Raw genomic sequence first — 20871 nt, forward strand, 5'->3', positions numbered from 1 at the left:
GAGTTATATTCCAGTCTAGTCGGTGGCGGTAATAAAACATTTATTGCCAACCGCCGTTAAACGTCATTGAAGAAGAAGACATGAGTAGATTACCTTGAAAACAATGATCGGACATCTTGGAGGCAGTCTCCAGTTCTTATTATACCCCTCAGTGATGCGGAGTCACCAGAAAATGCTAACATCCGGTTTTCAGGGATACAGTATTTTCAATCTATCTTTGTTTTCCCTGACAAACGAAAGTGTGAACTTCGCTCAGGTGTCTTTCTAGGCCTGCTATGTAAAGTTAGTGAACAACAGGTACAACCATATAGTGTCATTGAGGAAATCTCAATTTTCTTCTTCACAAAAGGCTGATCCCTTCTGATGACATGACTCCAACCGGGTCACCAGAAGGGATCAGCCAATGAAGTTGGAAGTCCGACCCAGTTGACTTCATTAAAATGGTTGAAACTCTAAATGGCGCTGCCCAGAAAGATTGAGGAGGGTGTTTTTTTTTTTTTTTTAGAGCAATGGCAGAAGCATTGCTTGATTCTGTTGGCGCGGGTGAAGATCGAGAAATTTAGTGGAATACTGTAACATCTGAGAATGGAGCTAAAAGGGCTAAAGTTGTAAATGAAGATTAGCCTCAGTATGATAAGGCCTCATTCCTTGTTGGAATGCATTTCATGAGCAAGGATGTTTTTTTGGGGGGGGGAACCTGTTTGCGGTCACAAAGATGGTGAAGGATACATTGGGAGAAGTGGAGTCAGTCAGTGACCAGGAGTGGTCTGATGTTGATTTCATGTGTGTCAAAATAACTAAAGGAGAAAGCACTGTGGCTGTACAAATGATCGACGCATGAAGTGGAATGCTATGATTATCGGAGTAGGGCACCGATAAAAGGTGTCATATCTGGCGTCTCGATGGATATTGAGGCTTCATGGTTTATGATGAACATGCCAGGAATAGCTGATTCACGGCGCTTAACCCGCACTGTGAATGGAAAGGAGCAGGAAAACATTTCTGTGTTATTGATGTTTGATGAAGAATTTCTCCCAACCCATGTAAAGCTGGGATATATTAAATATACATATGTGGTGTGAGCTTATGTACAAAAGTCACTTCAATGTCATAAATGTAATAGTTTGGCCATGTGTCAAGTGTTTGCAAACGGAATATCATTTTTGAAGAGTCTGAGGATGCAAGGTGTTGCAATTGTGATGGGAATCACGTTCCAGAGTTCTTCTAGTGCCCTGTTAGGGTGAAGGAGGTGAAGGTAGGAAAGATCAGGACTGTCGAAGGTCTCCTATGCAGAGGCAGCGACAATTGTCGAAGCAGCGAGTAGAGATGATGAAGCTATGGCAGTGGATGCCCAACAGTCTGTGGATGTCAGCCAGTTGAGAGATCCTGAAACGCTAATCGTGAAGAAGGTTGATTTTGTTGTGTGTATTGCACAGGTGATTAATTGTACAGGACAAACTAACAAAACACAGAAGAAACTGGAAATCATTGTGAAAGTGGCTAAAAGGTTCTTGGATCTCCAGGATTTCACAGCTGAAACATTGCAGGGAATACTGTCTGAAGATGCTTCACCCTTTCAGGCCCCAGAGGCTGTGTAGGGATCTGAGTACATTGACTTTTGTTTAGTTTTTTGAGAATAATATGAGTTTTATTTTTTCGTTCAAGTATGTTTTTACCTCACCCAGTAGGTGGCGCCAATATACCTTTTTTGGATGTAGTCCACAAAATACAGCCTTTTGGCCACTAGAGGCCTCTATCATTCTCTATGGGCACAACTCAGATAACGTTTTTGCCAAAATGCCACGTGCGTCAAGTCATCAATGCATTTATAAAAACCTAACCATTACGAAGCTTCTATTCGATCGAATAAACCTCACGTAGCAAATTAGCAAGTACATCTTTGGTTGACCAAATTCGACATTCAATGACCCCCCCCCATACAAAAATTGCTCACTTCGTGGTCTGATTTTGGTGGACAGATTTTGGGCGGAGTAAACCCTCTCGCTTTGCCTCTTCCTCTCGGAACGAACAGTGCTCAAAATGGTGTAAAGAGGGGAAACCACAACACGCCCATTTTTGAATGAACAAGTAATCTGCAGTCAACAACCTGGCTTCATCGTAGTGAAAGGACTGTGTGAATACTGCAAATTTGCACTCCCATCCACTAATTCACGGGGATTATAGCTACACGCTATCTAGGCAGCGCAGGTAGGAGTGGCTGGCGCAATTTTAAACTGTAAACTAGCTAACGTTGGCGAGCAGAATTTGCAGGAAAAATAATACATAGCAAACAAATGCAAGGTAACTAGCTAAACTATAACGATGTTTAGTTACAATATAGAAAATGCAATTAGCTATTACTTTACGTTAATGCTCATGTTCAATAATATTGTTACAATGCATGCTACTAGGCACTATAGCCAATTTAGTTGGTTGGTTGGCTAACGTTACGGTTTGTTTTCTATTTCATGGTTGACATTATTTCACCTCGGTGTCTTGTGATCACCGTTCAACTAGTTAGATGTCATCCCACAATCGAGCTGCCAATTCGTAAGCGATATAATTAGCTCTTTCATGCCATTATATGAGTAACTAGCTAGATAGCTGGCTAACGTTAGACACGACTTGCTCTTCTCTGTCGGTAACGTTAATTGGCTAACGTTAGTTAGTTACTTAGCTAACGAACGTTAGTTGCGTGCGTTGTAGCTAGAAAGTTATCGTTACCTGGCTATGTTAGCTTCTTCAACGTAGCTAGTTAGCTGGCTAGCTATAGACCACTGTCTGGCTAACTACATAATTTTGATTTAGGTAGTTATGATATCAGTTCACTGAAGTTAGTTTGTAAAACACCTGGCTAGTTACGGGGTGTCTAGTTGTCAAGAGACTAGCCATCACAGCTGCCATCAGGATGAGAATGCCCTGATGCCGGCTAGTCTACTAGGATGAGAATGCCCTGATTAGGGTTGCACATTTTGGGGAATATTCAGAGGTGTTAACTTTCCGTGTGAATTAACGAAAATATATGCACATTAATATTAACACAATTTAAATGTGATGTTTTTCGCATCGGATATACACTGCTCAAAAAAATAAAGGGAACACTTAAATAACACAATGTAACTCCAAGTCAATCACACTTCTGTGAAATCAAACTGTCCACTTAGGAAGCAACACTGATTGACAATAAATTTCACATGCTGTTGTGCAAATGGAATAGACAACAGGTGGAAATTATAGGCAATTAGCAAGACACCCCCAATAAAGGAGTGGTTCTGCAGGTGGAGACCACAGACCACTTCTCAGTTCTTATGCTTCCTGGCTGATGTTTTGGTCACTTTTGAATGCTGGCGGTGCTTTCACTCTAGTGGTAGCATGAGACGGAGTCTACAACCCACACAAGTGGCTCAGGTAGTGCAGCTCATCCAGGATGGCACATCAATGCGAGCTGTGGCAAGAAGGTTTGCTGTGTCTGTCAGCGTAGTGTCCAGAGCATGGAGGCGCTACCAGGAGACAGGCCAGTACATCAGGAGACGTGGAGGAGGCCGTAGGAGGGCAACAACCCAGCAGCAGGACCGCTACCTCCACCTTTGTGCAAGGAGGAGCAGGAGGAGCACTGCCAGAGCCCTGCAAAATGACCTCCAGCAGGCCACAAATGTGCATGCGTCTGCTCAAATGGTCAGAAACAGACTCCATGAGGGTGGTATGAGGGCCCGACGTCCACAGGTAGGGGTTGTGCTTACAGCCCAACACCGTGCAGGACGTTTGGCATTTGCCAGAGAACACCAAGATTGGCAAATTCGCCACTGGCGCCCTGTGCTCTTCACAGATGAAGCAGGTTCACACTGAGCACATGTGACAGAGTCTGGAGACGCCGTGGAGAACGTTCTGCTGCCTGCAACATCATCCAGCATAACCGGTTTGGCGGTGGGTCAGTCATGGTGTGGGGTGGCGTTTCTTTGGGGGGCCGCACAGCCCTCCATGTGCTCGCCAGAGGTAGCCTGACTGCCATTAGGTACCGAGACAAGATCCTCAGACCCCTTGTGAGACCATATGCTGGTGCGGTTGGCCCTGGGTTCCTCCTAATGCAAGACAATGTTAGACCTCATGTGGCTGGAGTGTGTCAGCAGTTCCTGCAAGAGGAAGGCAATGATGCTATGGACTGGCCCGCCCGTTCCCCAGACCTGAATCCAATTGAGCACATCTGGGACATCATGTCTCGCTCCATCCACCAACGCCACATTGCACCACAGACTGTCCAGGAGTTGGCGGATGCTTTAGTCCAGGTCTGGGAGGAGATCCCTCAGGAGACCATCCGCCACTTCATCAGGAGCATGCGCAGGCGTTGTAGGGAGGTCATACAGGCACGTGGAGGCCACACACACTACTGAGCCTCATTTTGACTTGTTTTAAGGACATTACATCAAAGTTGGATCAGCCTGTAGTGTGGTTTTCCACTTTAATTTTGAATGTGACCTCCATGGGTTGATAAATTGGATTTCCATTGATTATTTTTGTGTGATTTTGTTGTCAGCACATTCAACTATGTAAAGGAAAAAGTATTTAATAAGATTATTTCATTCATTGATATCTAGGATGTGTTATTTTAGTGTTCCCTTTATTTTTTTGAGCAGTATATTTACCATATCATATGAAGACAAACATAAGGTAAAAGGTTTATCATAAGTAGACATATTTTCAAATATTAAATCCTTCCAATAGAAAAAAAATAACAACAATTTAGTTCCGAATTGAACTTTAATTAAATGAGTTGACTCTTCACATGGGATGCATTTGTCAGCCTGTTGTGTGCTTTGGTGTGTGTGTGTGTTCCCAAACAAGGACCAGTTGCGCTCTGAGGCCGCTGATGTTGGTGGGATTTGGAGGATGATGGAGGCAACAAGGGAAAGAGCCTCAGATCCACAAAGTCCCTTCCACCAGGTGGCTGATGAGATATGTTGGCACGACTGCCGTATTGCATCTCCATCCCAAAGCTCTTGCTTGGAAGTGTACTTCTCCAGACTGCCAACAACCTTGCCCTCATCCAGGCCAAGGTGGCGAGACACAGTAGGGATGACACCATAGGCCCTGTTGATCTCTGCACCAGACAGGATACTCTTGCCAGCATACTTGGGGTCCAACATGGACGCTGCGGCGTGTATGGGCTTCAGGCAGAAGTCTTCACGCTTTTTGATGTATTTCAGAACTACAGTTTCCTCTGCTTGGAGCAACAGTGAAGTGGCCAGGGCAGTACGGATTTCTTCTCTTACATCTGCAAGCAGAGTCTGAACATCACAGGATGGCATTGTCTCGCTCAATCCGTGAAATGGCTACTGCTATAGGTTTCAGGAGTTTCAGGCTGCTTACCACTCTCTCCCCAAATACATCATCCAGGAGGATCCTCTTGATGGGGCTGTCCATCGGCAGACTGTGATATGGCCATTTCTTGGAGAGACTCCTTCCCCTACAGGATGACAACACCACCCCAACGGGTGTTGCTGGGCAGCTCTTATTCTTCTCACTTTGCTTGGTGAGGTAGAATGCTGCTATAACTTGATGACCCTTCACATACCTAACCATTTCCTTGGTTCTCTTGTAGTGTTTATCCATTGTTTTCAGTGCCATGATGTCCTTGAGGAGCAAATTCAATGCATGAGCAGCACAGCCAATGGGTGTGATGTGAGGGTAGGACTCCTCCACTTTAGAACAAGCAGCCTTCATGTTCACAGCATTGTCTGTCACCAGTGCAAATACCTTCTGTGGTCCAGGGTCATTGATGACTGCCTTCAGCTCATCTGCAATGTAGAGACCGGTGTGTCTGTTGTCCCTTGTGTCTGTGCTCTTGTAGAATACTGGTTGAGGGGTGGAGAGGATGTAGTTAATTATTCCTTGCCCATGAACATTCTACCACCCATAAGAGATGATTGCAATACAGTCTGCTTTCTCTATAATTTGCTTGACCTTCACTTGAACTCTGTTGAACTCTGCATCCAGCAAATGAGTAGATAAAGCATGTCTGGTTGGAGGGGTGTATATGTGGCAAGGAACTTTCAGAAATCTCTTCCAATACACACTGCCTGCATGCATCAGCGGTGAACCAGTTGCATACACAGCTCGAGCAAGACATTCATCCGCATTTCTATGACTACGTTCCTCCATTGAGTCAAAAACTTCTGATTCCATGAGGACCATGAGCTGTTGCTATCGATAAGGTGTCTGAATCATAATGTTCACCTCGAATAGAAGTAGAGGGACTTTTGTCAGAGGTTGCTTGTTGTGAGTGCTGAGGGAACTTTATGCACTTGGCCAGATGATTCTGCATCTTTGTTGCATTCTTCACATGATTTGGCACAGTATTTGGAAATGTACACAGCTTTTCCTTCATTAGCTGAGGTGAAATGTCTCCAGACATCAGATGGTGCCCGTGCATTTTCCTATAAAGATTAGAGAAAAAAAGTCAATACCCAAATACAATTCCATGTACTGATACATAGTTAAGCAGTTAGATTAAACAACTCCTTTTGTAAGATAAATGTTTTAAAATGAAACATGTATGGAAACGGGTGAATTAACACTCCTTAGCAGCCTCAAGCAAGCTAAAACCCACATGGTAGCAGAAATTAACAAGTTAGAAATTATTTAAACACACTTTGCTGTAGGCTACTATTTACTAGTTAACAAAAAATCATGTATGTCCTATTAAATATATTCACCCCACCCAGTATTGTTATCACAACTTAACAGAAAGCATGTAGTCCTTGGCTCAGACAGTGTAGTAGTGTGGGCTCAATAGCATCTCATTAGTGTGCAAGATCTTGAGAATCAGCTGCACATGTGATAGAAGAATGCACTGTGCATGCAGAGGGTTGCAATACCATTGAATTGGGGATAGTTTAACCAAAATATGCCATAAGACCTAGAATTGCCTTGTGTATCCCACAAAAGGTTCACTGTTATAAGCTAACTTTTTATGAATTTCAGCAAAATTTCTGAAATTCTGTAAATTTACCAGAACGTTTCCAACCCTTTGCAACCCTAGCCCTGATGGCTAGTTTACTAGGATGAGAATAACCCTGATGACTAGTCTACTAGGATGAGAATAACCCTGATGACTAGTCTACTAGGATGAGAATAACCCTGATGCCCTGTCTACTAGGATGAGAATAACCCTGATGCCCTGTCTACTAGGATGAGAATAACCCTGATGCCCTGTCTACTAGGATGAGAATAACCCTGATGACTAGTCTACTAGGATGAGAATAACCCTGATGCCCTGTCTACTAGGATGAGAATAACCCTGATGACTAGTCTACTAGGATGAGAATAACCCTGATGACCAGTCTACTAGGATGAGAATAACCCTGATGACTAGTCTACTAGGATGAGAATAACCCCGATACTAGTACTAGGATGAGAATAACCCTGATGACTAGTCTACTAGGATGAGAATAACCCTGATGACTAGTCTACTAGGATGAGAATAACCCTGATGACTAGTCTACTAGGATGAGAATAACCCTGATGACTAGTCTACTAGGATGAGAATAACCCTGATGACTAGTCTACTAGGATGAGAATAACCCTGATGCCCTGTCTACTAGGATGAGAATAACCCTGATGACTAGTCTACTAGGATGAGAATAACCCCGATGCCATGTCTACTAGGATGAGAATAACCCTGATGCCATGTCTACTAGGATGAGAATAACCCTGATGCCCTGTCTACTAGGATGAGAATAACCCTGATGACCAGTCTACTAGGATGAGAATAACCCTGATGCCCTGTCTACTAGGATGAGAATAACCCTGATGTCATGTCTACTAGGATGAGAATAACCCTGATGCCCTGTCTACTAGGATGAGAATAACCCTGATGACTAGGATGAGAATAACCCTGATGGCTAGTCTACTAGGATGAGAATGCATCATGGTGCTCTGGCTGTGCCTCAAGCCTAGTTGAACAGGAAATACAGGCACCAAAAGTTAATAATTTAGCATCATGGTGCTAGGCTTCTTAATTAATTTACACAGCTTGTGGAGAACTACGTAAGATGAATATGTTGAGTGTTTTTTGAATGCTGCACCTTATTAAACTAACTCTAATCCAACTAGCTCCAGCTAACTATGGAGCCCTCCGACCAACAGACAGGCCCAGACTCTGGCTCTCAGGAGGTCAACCCTGTGTACCTACAGCAGCTTCGAGAGCTGGACATCCCAGAGGAGGCTGCCAAGCAGGTGGGTTAATTTACTGTATACAGGTTCTCTTGCATTTCCTGTGATATGATCTGCAGTATTATGTAAATTGTTATCTTGGTTCTGCATTTACATTTTCTAATGCAGTATTTATGTACTTACTAAGGCATCCATAATGACTGTAAAGAGTACCATAGCTATGAGTGCCATGTCTAATCCATCCAACATTATTTGTGCCATGTTTCTATGTTTCTACCTCCCGCAGGCACTCTTGCACACCCGAAATGTGTCTGCTGAGGAGGCTGCCATGTACTACTTCAACAAGCTGGAGAATGAGGTGCCCATAAGATAAGCCTTAGTTCACACAGGTACACGATGGTACATTACCTCTCCTGTATTGTCTGAGCCCACCCTGACTGTCTCTCTTTCGCTCTCGTCCCCTCAGGAAGAAGGAGACGACGACCTCATGTTCAAGATGGTGTTTGTGGTGAACATGGACCTGGCCATGGGTGTGGGAAAGGTCAGTTTGAAGATAAGGGTTGGAATGTGTTGTTTTGATTGATTTTTATTTGCCAGTTGAAGAAAACTAATGTATGCGTTGTAAACGCGTGACAGGAATATCACAAAGTCAGACTTATTGCCATTTGTGGTCCCTAAATGACATGGTGCAAAAACACTACAAAGATACATTACAAAGCTAGATATGATAGATTTTGTCTGGCTAGTATGCTTTTTGTGGTATAGTTTGTTCCAACCAGAAGCACAAAGGCCCAGTTTGCCCCTGTTGTTTTTAAATGAGAATCACGCATCACACTCAAAGCTAATACATTAAACTTAAAAAAAAAAAAGATTTCTGCTTACTCAAAGTGTTTGGTGTGTGTGTTGTGTAGGTGGCTGCGCAGGTGGGCCATGCGGCCATAGGGCTTTACCAGGCCCTGCAGGAGAAGAACAGCTGGAGGGAGATGGCCTGGAAGTGGGACCATGGCGGGTAAGGAACTGACTGGACCGTTTTTTTTTTTTCATCGGTGCTTTACTGGAGCGATACCATAATCATATGTGTTACTTGAGACTCCATACTGCCGAACAAATTGGATCCGATCAGGTAAAGAATGCCTGACACTTTTATAACGCCATAATGACATCTGGTAATGGCAATACCACTATCTGGCTGTTCTATGTGCCGGTTCAACCTGCTGTCGATGTTTGCCACAGCAGGATATCTGTGTGTTTGTGGTGTGCAGGGCGAAGAAGGTGGTGTTGCAGGGGACCAACATGGCTCACCTTTTGGAGCTGCAGGCCCTGGCAATGAGCCTTAGCCTGCCCACGTATCTGGTCCAGGACGCCGGACGCACCCAGGTGAGACGTGCGGCTACACAGCAGCGGTTTCAGGACCTAGTTACAGACCCAATGCGCCACTATTACGGCTCTATGGTAGCACTGCTGCACCTGCTTACAGGCACACAGCCCCACCATGACGGTTTCGTAGTTATAGTAGCTCCTGCTTACAGACACATGCAGCAGCATTGGGGCTCCGCAGCAGCACCTGCTGTGTTACGTGGATGCCATTACATTTCCACGTAACACTATAGTGTCTGCTTTCAGGGGTACGCACAGCCATTATGATAAGTATTGAGTTTGAACGTAGTATACCCATCTGGTTTGAGGAGTTGGCGAGATAACTTTGGTGAACTCTTGAGTTCAACTTGGGACAACCGGTACCACAAGAGGCTCACCGTATAGCCAGGTAAATGTATATGTTAACGAATGCTTCAGAACTAACCTGCTCCGGGGCAAGCTAACTAGGGGCTAACTCCATTTATGAAGTGTCTGAGACGTGAGTTGAGGACCAATGAAATCAGATTCGTTCCCTCTTGCGGACATTGCGTCATTGAAGATGACAGATTAAATATTTCATTAATCAAATTGTTTGTGTAAAAAAATAATGCCTATCACATTACATATTTAGTAATGACAGCGTGCATTTGAAAGTTCCCGCTTTGTACAACTTTTGTATGACATTAAACAATTGTTTTATCCATAGGAGTGGGGGAAAAGGTGCTGTGTGCATTGATAAGCACATGAGACGGCCTTAACGATGCCTAATTAAAGAAAGCACTTATAATAGCCTATTTCACATCATAGTCTGCTAAATGTGCAATAACTTTTTTTGTAACCAACATTTGTAATTTACCCTTCGGTATTATAAAATGGGATTAGACGGGGTACATAAATGTAACAATGAGTTTGAGAAAATAACAGAGTGCCTTCAGAAAGTATTCATACCCCTTGACGTATTCCACATTTTGTTACAGCCTGAATTCAAAATATTTATTTTCTCACCCATCTACACACAATTCCCCACAATGACAAATTGAAAACATGTTTTTAGAAATGTTTGCAAATTTATTGAAATGCAGAAATATCTCATTTAGACCCATGAGTCAATACATGTTCGAATCAACTTTGGCAGCGATGATAGCTCTGAGTCTTTCCCAGAATATGTCTAAAAGCTTTTAACACCTGGATTGTACACTATTTGCACATTATTATTTTAAAAGTTCTTCAAGCTCTCAAGTTGGTTGTTCATCATTGCTAGACAGCCATTGTCATGTCTTGCCATAGATTTTTAAGTCAAAACTAACTAGGCCACTCGGGAACATTCAATGTTGTCTTGGTAAGCAACTCCAGTGTATATTTGGCCTTGTGTTTTAGGTTATTGTCATGATGAATTTGTCTCCCAGTGGCTGTTGGAAAGCAGACAACCAGGTTTTCCTCTAGGATTTTGCCTGTGCTTAGCTCAATTCAGTTTCTTTTTACCCCCCCCCCCCAAAAAAAAATAAACTCTCCAACGAGCATACTCATAACATGATGCAGCCACCACCACGCTTGAAAATATGAAGTGGTACTCCATGATGTGTTGGATTTGCCTGAAACAGAGCCTTGTATTCCGGACATAAAGTTAATTTCTTTGCCACATTTCTTGCAATTTTAATTGAATACTTTATTGCAAACAGGATGCATGTTTTGGAGAAGGACAAAAAATTCTGTTCAGCGTTCCCTCTTTTCACTTTCGTCATTTTGATTAGTATTGTGGAGTAACTACAATGTTGTTGATCTATTCTCAGTTTTCTCCTATCACAGCCATTAAACAGCCTTCCTCTCGGGCAACTTGAGTTAGGAAGAGGACGCCTGTATATTTGTAGGGACACACCGTCCAAAGTGTAATTTAATAACTTCACCCTGCTCAAAGGGATATTCAGTGTCTGCTTTGCTTTTTTTATTTTGACCTATCTACCAATAGGTGCCGTTTGCGAGTCATTGGAAAACCTCCCTGGTCTTCATGGTTGAATCTGTTTGAAATTCACTGCTCGACTGAGGGACCATACAATTATCTGTATGTGTGGGGTACAGAGATGAGGTAGTCATTCAAATTGTTAAACACTATTATTGCACACAGTGAGTCCATGCAATTTATGTGACTTGTTAAGCAAATTTTTACACCTGAACTTTATTTAGGCTTGCTGTAACAAAGGGGTTGAATACTTACTGACTCATTTCAGCTTTTCATTTGTAAAAATGTCTAAACATAATTCCACTTTGTCGTCAAATTTTATTGGTCACATACACGTGTTTAGCAGATGTTATTGTGGCTGTAGCGAAATGCTTGTGTTTCTAGCTCCGACAATGTAGTGCTATCTAACAAGTAATAGCTAACAATTTCACAACATACACTGAATACACACAAATCTAAGTAAAGGAATGGAATTAAGAATATATAAATATATGGACGAGCAATATCAGAGCGGCATAGACTAAGATACAGTAGAATAGATTACAGTTTATACATATGAGATGAGTAATGCTATATATGTAAAAATTATTAAAGTGGCCTGTGATTTCATGTCTATGTATATAGGCAGCAGCCTCTGTGCTAGTGATGCCAATTTAACAGTCTGATGGCCTTGAGATAGAAGCTGTTTTTCAGTCTCTCAGTCCCAGCTTTGATGCACCTGTACTGACCTCGCCTTCTGGATGATAGAGGGGTGAACAGGCAGTGGCTCGGGTGGTTGTTGTCCTTGATGATCTTTATGGCCTTCCTGTGACATCGGGTGCTGTAGGTGTCCTGGAGGGCAGGTAGTTTGCCCCCGGTGACGCGTTGGGCAGACCCACCACCCTCTGGAGTGCCCTGCGGTTGCTGGCGGTGCAGTTGCCGTTCCAGGTGGTGATACAGCCTGACCGGATGCTCTCAATTGTGCATCTGTAAAACTTTGTGCGTTTTAGGTGCCAAGTCAAATTTCTTCAACCTCCCTGAGGTTGAAGAGGTGCTGTTGTGCCATCTTCACCACACTGTATGTGTGGGTGGACCATTTCAGTTGGTCAGTGATGTGTACGCCGAGGAACTTGAAGTTTTCCACCTCCACTGCGGTCCCATCGATGTGGATAGGGGGGTGCTCCCTTTGCTGTTTCCTGAAGTCCACGATCATTTGTTTTGTTGACGTTGAGTGAGGTTATTTTCCTGGCATCACACTCCCAGAGCCCTCACCACCTCCATGTAGGCTGTCTCATTGTTGGTGATCAAACCTACCGCTGTAGTGTCGTCTGCAAACTTGATGATTGAGTTGGAGGCGTGCTTGGCAACGCAGTCATTGGTGAACAGGGAGTACAGGTGGGGGCTGAGCACGCACCCTTCTGGGGGCCCCAGTGTTGAGGATCAGCAAAGTGGAGGTGGTGTTTTCTACCTTCACCACATGGGGATGGCCAGTCAGACACAGGGCGGAGTTCAGACCCAGGGCCTCGAGCTTAATGATGAGCTTGGAGGGTACTACGGTGTTAAATGCTGAGCTGTAGTCAGTGAACAGCATTCTTACATAGGTTTTCCTCTTGTCAAGATGGGATTGGGAAGTGCAATGGCGATTGGCTCATCTGTGGATCTATTGGGGCGGTAAGGAAATTGAAATGTCTAGGGTATCAGGTAGGGTGGAGGTGATATGGTCCTTGACTAGTCTCTCAAAGCACTTCATGATGACAGAAGTGAGTGCTATGGGGGCGATAGTCATTTAGTTCCGTTATCTTTGCTTTCTTGGGTAAAGGAACAATGTTGACCATCTTGAAGCATGTGGGGACAGCAGACTGGGATAGGGAGAGATTGAATATGTCTGTAAACACACCAGCCAGCTGGTCTGCGCATGCTCTGAGGACGCGGCTAGGGATGGTGTCTGGGCCGGCAGCCTTGCGAGGGTTAACATGCTTAAATGTCTTACTCACGTCAGCCACAGCAAAAGAGGGCCAACAGTCCTTGGTAGCGAGCCGCGTCGGTGGCACTGTTATCCTCAAAGCAGGCAAAGGTTTTGAGCTTGTCCGGAAGCAAGAATTCGGTGTCCGTGACTTGGCTGGTTTTCCTTTTGTAGTCCGTTATTGTCTGTAGACCCTGCCACATCTCGTGTCTGAGTCATTGAATTGCGACTCCGCTTCGTCTCTATACTGACGTTGTGCATATTTGATTGCCTTGCGGTGGGAATAACTACACTGTTTGTGTTCTGCCATATTCCTAGTCACCTTGCCATGGTTAAATGCGGTGGTTTGCGCTTTCAGTTTTGCTCGAATGCTGCCATCTATCCACGGTTTCTGGTTAGAGTAGGTTTTAATAGTCAGTGGGTACAACATCTCCTATACACTTCCTGATAAACTCAGTCACCGTATTGGTATATTCGTCAATATTATTCTCGGAAGCTACCCGGAACATATCCCAATCCGCGTGATCAAAACAATCTTGAAGCGTGGATTCCGATTAGTCAGACCAGCATTAAATAGTCCTTAGCACGGGTACTTCCTGTTTGAGTTTCTGCCTATAGGAAGGGAGGAGCAAAATGGAGTCGTGGTCAGATTTGCTGAAAAGAGGGAGGGCCTTGTAGGCATCCCGGAAGTTGGAGTGACAGTGGTCGAGTGTTTTAGCAGTGCGAGTACTACAGTCGATGTGTTGTTAGAACTTCGGTAGCCTTTTTCTCAAATTGGCTTTAAAATCCCCAGCTACAATAAATGTGGCCTCAGGATATGTGCTTTCCAGTTTGCATAAAGTCCAGTGAAGTTCTTTGAGGGCCGTCGTGGTATTGGCTTGAGTGGTGGGTATACATGGCTGTGACTTTTATTTTTTATTTAACTAGGCAAGTCGGTTAAGAACAAATTCGTATTTACAATGATGACCTACCCTGGCCAAACCCAAACCCGGATGACGCTGGGCCAATTGTGCGCGGCCTTATGGGACTCCCAATCACGGCCGGTTGTGATACAGCCTGGGTCTGTAGTGACATCTCTAGCACTTAGATGCAGTGCCTTAGACCGCTGCGCCACTCAGAAGCCCAAAACAGCGCTATAACCGAAGAGAATTCTCTTGGGAGATAATACGGTCTGCATTTGATTGTAAGTTATTCTAGGTAGGATGAACAAAAGGACCTGAGTTCCTGTATGTTATGATTAACGACTCATGGTGTGATTGTGATGAAACATACACCCCCACCCTCCTCCTTCCCGGAGAGAGATTTATTCCTGTCTACGCGATGAACTGAGAACCCAACTGCCTGGACTGACTCAGACAGTATATCCCGAGAGAGAGCCATGTTTCCGTGATGTCTCTCTGGAAAGAAACCCTCACCCTGAACTCGTCAACTTTCTTATCCAGACTGAACAATAGCGAGTAATATGCTCGGGAAGCGGTGGGTGTTGTGCGCGCCTCCTACGTCGGACTAGAAAACCACTCCGAGTACCTCTGCCGGCGGTGTTTTTGGGTCGGCCTCTGGAATCAGTTCAATTGCCCTGGGGGGTGCGAACAAAGGATCCGCTTTGGGAAAGTCATATTCCTGGTCGTAGTGCTGGTGAGTTACCGCCGCTCTGATATCCAATAGTTTTTCCCGACTGTATGTAATAACACATTTTCTGGGCTAATGTTAGAAATAATACTTTTAAAAAATACAAATAATTCTGCAAAGTTTCCTAAGAGCTAGAAGCACGGCAGCCCTCTGTCGGCGCCATTTTATGAGATTGTGTGTCACTGGCCTACACACAATACACCATCTCAATTTAATCAATTTTAAATTCAGGCTGTTACAGAACAATGTGGAAAAAGTCAAAGGGTGTGAACTTTTTGAAGGCACTGTAAAAGACAATACAGCAGAAATTTGGGGCTCACAAGTTCTGTAGAGGACAAGGTGGGAAAAAACGCAATTCATTCAACATAATAAACAATCTGCATCAATTAATATTAAGGGGTTCTCTAATGAGATTTAATTAAATAAATTAATGCCTTGTCTTCCCTGCCTTCCCACACACTTTTGTTGTTACAACCTATTCCTAGTACCTCCTACCCACAAGGATGCTAGTCTAAATTCTATGACCTTTTGCCAGGTGGAAGCTGGCTCGCGCACCATCCTGGCCATCGTTGGGGAAGAGGATATGGTGAACAACGTCACTGGAAGTCTGAAGCTGCTCTGAGGGACTTAACGGCTATGGAGGTGCAGGGCCATGTACTGCCACTGGGGCAACCAGCAGAGGGCAGCATCCCCTAACAGCAAAAGGGTCTCAACATGCAAGCGCATAACAACAACGTAACGAAACAAAAAACAGGAAAAAAGAAACAACCAGACATGACCCAACCACCAAGACGAACACACTCAGCCATTTTTTCTTGTTTCCTGTCCGATCCACTGACTGGAGAAGAGATGTACACAGAGCTGCTTAGGTTGAGAGGAAGGGACTGGTTCCCCGAACTGACCATGTTGAAGGCAGTTTGAACAACTTTTAGTGTCTACTTGTATCTTTTTTGATTATGGAGTTTTGCTTGTTAAGGGAAAGTCCATTTACTATATGAGAGAATCATATCCAATTTTTATAAAGGTGTAAGTCCATGACAATCTTAATTCCATCTCCCAATTTAAGATATGATTTTAGCGTTTGAAAAAAATCAAGGTTAGAACCTAGTCTTGGTGATTGTTAAATACTGTTGTCATAAATTCAAGGGGCGAAATATGTAATTGTAATATCCTTTAAGATACTGCTTGGGAAGAGTGCTTTACTGATACCTTTACTATTTCTTTGATGTATAAAATTAAGGTGTATATGTATACATTCTCTCTCAAAGACCATGTCCCTTAGAATCTATAACACTACATACTGATGTCAAATGGCCATCACTTGCATTTATGTGCATCTGCTCAGGCCATATATAATGTGGTGTGCCCATTGCGATAAAGGGCTCATCTTTATCTGTGCCATTATAGCATCTATGACAGCATGGGCAGCGCCATTGAGGCTAGAACCCATAGGAATCCCCACCCAATTGACTAGATCCAAATGGCGGAAGCATGAAAGCCCTCAATGGTGCTGCCCATGCTAACAGGCTTTTGGCTGCTAGAGGTCTATCAGTTGCTATGGGTGTGCCATCCTCAACGTTTCGCACAATCACTGTTGGACTTTTACATAATTTGTGGTGTTTTTTAATTTTATTTTTCTGTTCTTGCAAAAAAGGATAAGGTCGACTTGAGGCTCACTGAGTTATAATTCCTTGACTGGGGGCTTGGCAGAAATAACACTGTATTTGGTGAATAGGATTTGAGTGTAAGGAACTCATTGTATGGGTCAAAATAAGTGACAGTGCTGATGCTTGCACAGTGCCTAAGTGCATGTACTTTAGCTGACTATTATGGATAATAGTTTACACAAGTGAAATATTTGTGTAACTGCTTTGAGTGTAAATGTGTTAGCACACTGTAGCTAGCTAACTAAATGGTTGCGCTATGAGTTTTTTACCAAACCGGTACATACATTTTAAGATGGCGTAGCAAATACAGGTTAACGTTTGTTAAGGACCGCTTAATGAATGATTGAGTCTTGCACTTAGTCTTCAACATTTGACTAACAGATACCTAGGATATATTGTATGTTTCTGTTAAAACAGCTCTTTGTTCCTTACTATAAAACATAAAAATGTATTTTGTGGGCATGAGATTCCATTTGGGACCATAAATGGCTCTGAAGTCTTACTAAATATGGAAAAGGCTTATTATATGAATGATTTAAATGGAACTGACATGACTTGCATCTAACAGTTACTCATATGAAATGTTTTTTTTTATTATTATTTGTGTTAAGAGACCATGCAAAACCCCATGGCTGCATCCATGTTAATGTGTTAGGGCTTTGATGCCTTCCTGTGTTACAACCATTTGTTCATATTAAAACCAAGGAGACAATTAGAAATGACTCCTGACCAAATGCACAGATTTTTTTTTTGTTATGTGATCCGTATAAAACTTATGTTTTATGTGAACATTTCTACCCCAACACAATGTCATACTGCTCAAAATTACTTTGCTGTTTTGTTTATTGTATTAAAACTATTAATGTTGGAAGTTGTGCCCTGCCACGTTTGTAGCCTGTTCACCGTATTTACAATAGAAGTATTGGCGAAGGCACTCTATCTGGAACGGTTGCTGGGAAACTTGTACATGGTCCTCCAGAAGAGATCTTTAATCACGTGAGGGCTACAGAACAAAGGTTATCCTGTCTGTACACTTACCCAACTTCCCAAGAACATTTTACCAAACACAACCTGGGTGCGTCTTTCGGTTCGTTAGAGCGGTGTGAGAACCTGGAAACCAGTGTGGAATTATTTGTTAATGTGTTATTCTTCTGTTATATTAGGGTCAGAATGCATTCTTATGAGTTATTTATTTGGCAATAGAGGTTTACGGGAGCCCATCATGTCTAGCTTGTTTTATGTATTAAGCTACCCTCGATGAGAAAAGGTAGTAAATGCACCAATCGTATATCAGCAGAGCTGTAAAGCCAAATAAATTAACAAAGCCGGTGCCAATTACGTCAAGGGTGTAGGAATGGTCTGCCCTTCCCCCAACTCAATCCAAGCGAGGAATAAAACCAAGATGTCGTACAATCTATAATTCTATCTATTTTGGAACTTTAATTTCTGTTCACTAAAATGTACACAGTTTAACAAAACTGTAAATCGCTCTGTATAAGGCCGTCCGCTAAATTAGTAAAATGTTATAGAAAATGCATTTAAGAAAAAATTTAAACCGAAAGAACCCTTGATTTATTCAGATCACATAATCTTCGTTTTCATCGTGCAGAAATAGACAGTATGTAAGGTCTCAAATTGATAATTTATATTCACAAAAATGTACACAGTTTAACATCTTTATTGTTTGTTTGTGGTTACATTTGTCACCTACTGTCAAAATGCATTGGGTTCGTAACAATTTATACATTTGAGAAGCGTGAAAAAACAGCGTTATGTCGTCTACCAGTATTTCCACTTCCCACCGTTGCAAAAAAATGACAGTAGCGTGATCACTTTAGCCAATCCCAATTATTCTCCCAGGTCTCATGACGTCAGAAGAAATTAAGAAGCCAATCGCATGAACGCTTAATTACATCCATTCATCCTCAGACGCAGTTATTATTTATTGTTTACCAATGAAGGATAATGGAAGCGGAATCTGTAACACTTCATCCATTCTTTGAATGGGCGTAAGAACAGTCGAACATGAACAGTAGAATATAGCCTAAAATCAAATATATATTTTACTGCTATGGAATGTCGGTTTTTTTATAAGAAAATACGATCTGCTCGCAAACATGGTATTTTCGTGCAGTTAATGAGCCATTCGAATAGATAGTATTTTCGTGAAGCGTATCCAAGGTTATCCCCACTCAAGTGTGGAACGACTGAATTCGGGCTGGGCAGTAGGAGGGACCAGAGTTAATACATACAACCCTGGTCAATTTCCCTGCCCAATCCCATGCCAGATCATACAAGCGCGCCCGACACCTCATATTCTGTCGTATTCCCTTTTATGGGGCCCCGTAGACCCAGTTTAGCTAAAATTGACTACTCTTAATTATTAGCTCTATCTGTATGTAACGAAGTTGTTTACTCTTTGCGTTGAGCAAACACATAAATAAAACATTCAAGCAATATAATCCTTCTATAAAATAATGAGAGAAAAAAATCCACGGCTTTTTCATTTAATTACTTGAGCATTTTCTTCGTACTGTAGACACGGGTCCGCTTTTTTGTATGAAATTCTCTGCCAAATCCATCCATTCTACCGTCACTTGCTCTCACTCCTGTGTGCCACCACTACACATAGCAGAATCCGAATGTGCTTCCACACCCCTCCTAGAAGAACGTCACGCCCTCTGCGTAGAGAAAATCAAAATGCGTCGCCCAATCGCTTGCTCATACTGACTAATAATGTTTTGGAGGCAGGACATCGGCGCAAAACCCGCCCTATTAATCAGCCCCTGCATCGTCGCTTGGGAAACCCGGTGGCATGGTTGTGTGTCACTTTCACTGGGACCCGCGGTCGATGCCGGTGGAGGGGGATGGGTGCCACTGCGAATGTTAGAACCCGAGACAGAATCAGAGCCCTGTACAACATAGAGCAGTATATACCCCTTTATAAATATCAATTGTAAATCATATAAAACGCCATAATAAATGGATCCAAGCACCGGGGATTCAACATAGACACGCGATGGAAATACGGTGCCCAAGCAGGACAGGGAATTAAACTTTTAACCTTTGCGTGGGAGACATAGAGAAGTTTGTTTCCTACCCCGGGAGAGGGAGCTATCTTGGGGGGCAAAGGATACAGGAGACGCCGAGGCCGAGGTGGAGGCCTACTGGTCTAGTTCGATTTGATGTTGGAATACTCGAAGATCTGCAGACAACACAGGAGGATATTTTATTTGTACTGGGTTGGAATGTCTCACTAGGTGAGTGGTTAAGTCATGTTAAATGTGTATTTTTGGGGGTTGATCAACTTTTCAATGTTTTAGTTTAAACACATTGAATTGCTTTTTGTCTTTCAGTATCATAACGCCATCAATAGAAATTCTGTATCAGTAAGCCTGTTCTCTAGCTAATGTAACTGTCACTTTGTTGTCCTTCATGGGGTAGTTTGTCTTTCATAGTTTATATTCCTTTGCTAATATTCCTGATGTTGTCTAACGTCGTAAAGCAGTTGATGTATGCAATGATTATCCTTGGTTTTGGCCAGGTCCTCGTGCAATCCATGTAATTTAGCTAGCCGCATTCATTGGAATTCTTTGATAGTTAGCTAGGCTTACTGACGTTACCTAATATCAACACTATGTATTCTTGTTTTATGATCACCTGAGACATTGTATTCTTCTGCATTTGTTACTTTAATTGAAGTAACGTTAGCTCAGCAATGAGTGCATTTTATTTAGTTACATCATTTCCATAACTGTTACAAAGGTTTCAACTTCTAATGGTTGGTTCCCACGATGGCTGAGTAGCTGAATATTCATATCAAGATGAATATCCGTCTTTCGTTTTTTTTGTTCTCACTACATTGCTTATTTTTAGGTAGACTATAATCAATCTAGCTAGTTGTTAACTATTAGTAGCTATATACCTTTTCCCCTTGAAGTGACTGTCCACGTAGTAAGTGGTTTTATATTACAACTAGCCAACTACATTAGAATAAACCACGTTTCAAGAAGACATTCTTAGTAGGCTCCATGGGACCCTGGTTTGGTGTTTATTAGCTAGTTGGCTAGTTATATGAGCTTGTTAGCAAGATTGGCTAGTTAGCTAGGTTGCTTACAAGTTGCTTGGCTTGCCTTAGCAAGTTGATATTG

At 42.8% G+C, this 20871-nt stretch overlaps 2 protein-coding genes across 8 annotated transcripts in view; both read left to right on the forward strand.

Moving 5' to 3' along the window:
- Positions 1-1867: 1867 nt before the first annotated feature.
- Positions 1868-17588, forward strand: LOC106565256 (probable peptidyl-tRNA hydrolase 2). Of its 2 annotated transcripts, none has more exons than XM_045691432.1 (7): positions 1868-2301; positions 8110-8232; positions 8456-8527; positions 8636-8710; positions 9081-9178; positions 9432-9546; positions 15589-17588. In XM_045691432.1, the coding sequence occupies exons 2-7, from the start codon at positions 8122-8124 to the stop codon at positions 15673-15675; spliced, it is 558 nt and encodes a 185-aa protein (XP_045547388.1). In that variant the 5' UTR covers positions 1868-2301; positions 8110-8121; the 3' UTR covers positions 15676-17588. The 2 variants fall into 2 exon arrangements, with proteins under 2 accessions (XP_045547388.1, XP_013987636.1); XM_014132161.2 differs by having other exon boundaries at positions 1885-2208.
- Positions 17589-19518: 1930 nt separating this feature from the next.
- LOC106565254 (histone-lysine N-methyltransferase SETD5) overlaps positions 19519-20871 on the forward strand; it is a 51352-nt gene continuing 49999 nt past the window's right edge. For 4 of the 6 annotated variants that reach the window (XM_014132154.2, XM_014132155.2, XM_014132156.2 and 1 more), the window contains exon 1: positions 19519-19980. The gene's annotated coding sequence lies outside the window, so the exon portion shown is untranslated. The remainder of the gene's footprint in view (positions 19981-20871) is intronic. The other 2 variants (XM_014132159.2, XM_045691430.1) reach the window with 1 other exon arrangement.

The sequence above is a fragment of the Salmo salar genome, chromosome ssa12 (genome assembly GCF_905237065.1).
Source record: "Salmo salar chromosome ssa12, Ssal_v3.1, whole genome shotgun sequence".
Taxonomy (NCBI): domain Eukaryota; kingdom Metazoa; phylum Chordata; class Actinopteri; order Salmoniformes; family Salmonidae; genus Salmo; species Salmo salar.

Coding starts and splice junctions, on each gene's coding strand:
- LOC106565256 (XM_045691432.1), top strand. CDS start 8,122: ATGGAGCCCTCCGACCAACAGACAGGCCCAGACTCTGGCTCTCAGGAG. Junction 8,528..8,635: donor TCAACAAGCTGGAGAATGAG/GTGCCCATAAGA, acceptor TCGTCCCCTCAG/GAAGAAGGAGACGACGACCT. Junction 9,547..15,588: donor AGGACGCCGGACGCACCCAG/GTGAGACGTGCG, acceptor ACCTTTTGCCAG/GTGGAAGCTGGCTCGCGCAC.